The sequence below is a fragment of the Otolemur garnettii genome, unplaced genomic scaffold (genome assembly GCF_000181295.1).
Source record: "Otolemur garnettii isolate 467f Iridium unplaced genomic scaffold, OtoGar3 scaffold00023, whole genome shotgun sequence".
Taxonomy (NCBI): Eukaryota; Metazoa; Chordata; class Mammalia; order Primates; family Galagidae; genus Otolemur; species Otolemur garnettii.
In genome coordinates this window covers 21,214,004-21,218,338 of record NW_003852418.1, presented here as the reverse complement: position 1 = coordinate 21,218,338, position 4,335 = coordinate 21,214,004, and the positions used below count along the sequence as shown (strand labels likewise).

Here is a 4,335-nt window from a genome sequence, read left to right as displayed (position 1 = left end):
CGGCCGTGAGTGTGCGCTTTTGAGGCGCGGCGGCAGCGAGGGCTCCCGTGGTCTGGCTGCGCCGCCCCCGCCGGCATGAGCTACGACCGCGCCATCACCGTCTTCTCGCCCGACGGCCACCTCTTCCAAGTGGAGTACGCGCAGGAGGCCGTCAAGAAGGGCTCGACCGCGGTGAGGCGCCCGGGCCGGGCTGGGGCCTGCGCGTGGCCAGGGGTGCGGGCGGAAGTGGGGCTGGGGGCACCGGAGACGCTGGAGGAAGCTGAGCAGAGCGCTGGGGAGCCAGGGGAGGCCACGGGGGAAGTTGGTGAAGACGCTAGGGGGCCTGGGGACGCCGCTGGGGAGAGTGCCGGGTGGGGGTCCGGAAAGGGCCGGCGGGGCCCCCGAAGAGGGCGCTGGGACACCGAGGAAGCTGGAGGGCCCGAGAGGGCTCTCAGGGCCAGAGAGGACCCCCCCCCCCGGGGAGTGGGGGTAGAAGACCCGGCCGGGGCGCCCTGGCTGCGTTTGCAGAGGAGCTGCGCGTAGGTCGCTGTGCTGACTGCGTCGCTTTGTCGTAGGAATGCTTTTTGGCAGATTAGCCTTTCGAAACCAACACGATGGCGTTAGTGCGACACAGAAGTAACGACGTCAGTGTTGCTAGTGATATAGGAAAGGGAGCTCAAGTCATAAACGTGAGCCAGTGGCCGGGTGGCCGCTCGGGTGCAGGAGCAGGCCGGGCCACGCACCGGAGGATGAACTTGCTCTCAGACATTGGGGTCTACCCCGGTAGTAATCTGGGTGGATACTTACTAGTGATTTTTGACAGGTGTTTTAAAAACATTTTGGCATTTGAACCGTCAACTCCAAAGTGCCTGTTTTCTATTCTTCCTTAGCATCTCGGGGGAGTGGGGAGGGGCTTCCCTGCGTGTGGGCGTGTGAGCAGGTGGCTGTGGTGACGGCCATCTTGGCAGGTCACCTATGGGCAGCCCTGAGTCAGAACCTGACTGCGGGGGTGTGCCTAGGCAGAAGCCAGGGGAGAGTCAGCCTACACTGGCTTGAATGTTCTTTAAGCAAGCAGGCAACTCCGGGGGAATACCCGGACGCTCCCAGCTGGGGAGACTTCTCTCCATCCTAGGGAAAGCAGTTGTTCCCTAGGTCCAGGTTGGCCTTGAGCTGATGACAGGCCGCTTCCGGGTCTGACTGCTCAGCTGGCAGGAGCGCTCTGCCCTGGTAAGATGAGCATGGACTACTCCTGTCGGTCCTCTTCCAAGCTTGTACTTGTGGTTTTAACTGGGGCTCCTCACTCAGTGATCTTAGCAATGCCATTTGAAATTTAGAATCAAGAGCTCTGTCTACTACTCTATTGGAAAAGCTGTTTAATAGTTTTATCACCTCGTACTTGAGAGGTTGGGGTGGGCAGAGAGAAAGCAGCACACACAATTCTGTAAATTTTGAAGTGTTTTTATCTCCTGAATCTGTGCCTTGAAATTAAGGCCCAGAATCTACGTGTTTACCTAGCTGAACGCTCCCGCCCCTCAATGCCACCCCCAGGCTAGCCAGCTATAGCTGTCTATCCTGAACCCATCCAGCTTTTTTGGGCCCTCTGGGTCAGTTTGAAGGTCACCTGAGTCAGAGGAGAAAGCTGATGAGAATGGAAGTGTGCTGCACCCTATGCTTCCCAGCTAGGCGTGCTTGTGTGTCCCCAGGGGCACTGGCGATGTGATTGTCCAAAACTGTGTAGAGGCATCTAGGGTGTAGAGGTGGGGTGCTACCCAGCATCCCACAGTGCTAAGGACAGCAGCCACATCAAACAACCAGCTGGGCTCGGCGCCTGTGGCTCAATCGGCTAAGGTGCCAGCCACATACACCCAAGGTGGCAGGTTCGAATCCCCAGCGCGGGCCCACCAAACAACAATGATGGATGCAACCAAAAAATGGTCAGGCGTTGTGGCGGGCGCCTGTGGTCCCAGCTACTTGGGAGGCTGAGGCAGGAGACTCGCTTGAGCCCAGGAGTTGGAGGTTGCTGTGAGCTGTGAGGCCATAGCACTCTACCCAGGGGGATAGCTTGAGGCTCTGTCTCAAAAAAAAAAAAACAACCAACTGGCCCAGCTGCTGTCTTGCTGGGGGTGGCAAGCACTGCTCTAAAGCCAGAGTGGCTGCTGTCTGTATGATTGTTCCTCTTGTTTCTCCTTCTGGCTGGAGAAAGTTAACTGCTAGTGACTATCCATGTATTTAATGGCTATATCCCTCCCTACAGGGTCAGCCATAAATGGAGCTGTTGACCTTCCCATAACAATAGATATAGTTGTCCACTGATAGCATGTCAGGCCCTTCCCTACAGCTATGCACTTGGGTGTGTCACAGAGCTGGAAAGAGCGAATGGGCTTTTCTGTAACTTCTGGACTCCAGAAACACTGGCCTTGGGGTACTGCACTTGACTGCTGAAATCTCAGGCTTCAAGTCTTTGCATGTGATTATGCTGGTGGTTACTTACTAGCTATGTTGTAACTAAGATAAGTACTTTTGTATGTAACCAGCCATTTCTTTATTTGGACACAATCTCACTTTGTCTCTCTGGGTAGAGTGCAGTGGACATCATAGCTCAAGCAACCTCAAACTCTTGGGCTAAAGCAATCCTCTTGCCTCATCCTCCTGAGTCTTAGTACTGCAGATGCCTGCCACCATGCCCGGCTAGTTTCTGTATTTTTAGTAGAGTCTCACTCTTGTTTGCTCAGGCTAGTGAGCTCAGCAGTCTACCTGCCCCAGTCTCCCGGAGTGCTAGGATTATAGGCATGAGGCACTGTGCCTGGTCCATACCAGCCTTTTAAAGGCATGGGATGGGATGGACATCTGGGACCTATGCTGGCTCTACCAGGAGTGGTTGCCCGTGGAAGAGGAGGAAGGGGCCTGGGAGAACACACCACACCTGCCCTCAGGGCTCTGCCCAGTAAATGCCCAGGACACAGGTACACATCTGCTTCCAGTGCTGTGTGACTGGCACAGAGCTTCATGTCACTTTCTCAAGTGGTTTATGGATCTTTGTTGAAGGTTGGTGTTCGAGGAAGAGACATTGTTGTTCTTGGTGTGGAAAAGAAGTCAGTGGCCAAACTGCAGGATGAAAGAACAGTGCGCAAGATCTGTGCCCTGGATGACAATGTCTGCATGGCCTTTGCAGGTATGTGTCAGGACAGCACCTGTTCTCTAGTCTCAGCCAACACAGAGCTTTGGAGATCACCCTGAAGGAGGGGCTGTTGCGAGTCATGGAAACTGGACAAACAAAATCACTTAGAAGGATTTGGACTTTTAGAGTAGGGCTGGCCACAGTTTCCTTGAAACACAACTAGCTAAATGAACGAAACACTCCCTAGCCACTTGTTTCTCTTCCCGATATTTTCTTGTGTTGGTCAGTTAAGATCTAGAGAAAGGTGGGCTTTCTAGAGCCAGCTCAGTGCCTGTGCCAGGGCAGCATGCACAGAACAGAGGCCAGGCCGAAACGTGTGCTCAGCACTGTGTGGTCTCACCCAATCTCTTCCCTCAGCAAATCCAACCTCGGAAGATCTCAATTCATATAAGTAAAAATAGGGATTGGCTTGACTTACAAGCTTCCTAAGAAGACTCAGCTCCTGTGTTTAAATGTGGTTCAGTGCACACAATTTTTCACATACAGGTGTTACCTGAGGATTGTTTGACCTCTAGTTTTTTTTACTTTATGCAGTCATAAATATGGATTTATCAGGAGGATTAAATGCATTTTCAGCTGATGGTATTTTGAACTTAATAGGTTACGTCCCAATAAGCCCCTTGTTAAGTCAAGGAGCATCTGTTCCTAATTTCTTCAGAAATTCTGGAGGCTGACTGGCTCCCCTATTGGTCACTCAGAGTAACCTCAGTGCCAGGTTTCAAAGGACTCATTTTGGAATCTGCCCAAAATTGATGCTGTCCTGGTGGGGCCTGTGAGGTGTGGACACAGCAGAACCTCTGTGCTTGTGTTGCAGGCCTCACTGCTGATGCAAGGATAGTCATCAACAGGGCCCGGGTGGAGTGCCAGAGCCACCGGCTCACTGTGGAGGACCCGGTCACCGTGGAGTACATCACTCGCTACATCGCCAGTCTGAAGCAGGTGGGTGTCTGCCTGGCCACATGCTCTGGCTGTGAAACAGTTGCTGGTCTGTCACAGAGCGTTGCTGAGTGTGGATGTTTGCCTTGTCACCTTTGGGGAGTGAGAAACCTGTATCTGTTCCACAGCAGTCTTTGTCTTGTTCAGATGTAACGTAATCAATTTCAGCAGTGCTGTTCTGTTCTCATTTCCTGATACAGACCAGTCTGAATTCGTGTATTGGGAAGGAAATGGTAGTTTTT

The 4,335-nt window shown here is 53.1% G+C and overlaps 1 protein-coding gene across 1 annotated transcript in view; it reads left to right on the top strand.

Moving 5' to 3' along the window:
- The window catches only part of PSMA7 (proteasome subunit alpha 7), an 8,149-nt gene continuing 3,814 nt past the window's right edge, over positions 1–4,335 (top strand). Inside the window, exons 1-3 of the mRNA XM_003787755.3 lie at positions 1–171; positions 3,025–3,151; positions 3,972–4,096. Of these exons, the coding sequence (XP_003787803.1) occupies positions 76–171; positions 3,025–3,151; positions 3,972–4,096 (348 nt within the window). The 5' untranslated portion in view covers positions 1–75. The remainder of the gene's footprint in view (positions 172–3,024; positions 3,152–3,971; positions 4,097–4,335) is intronic.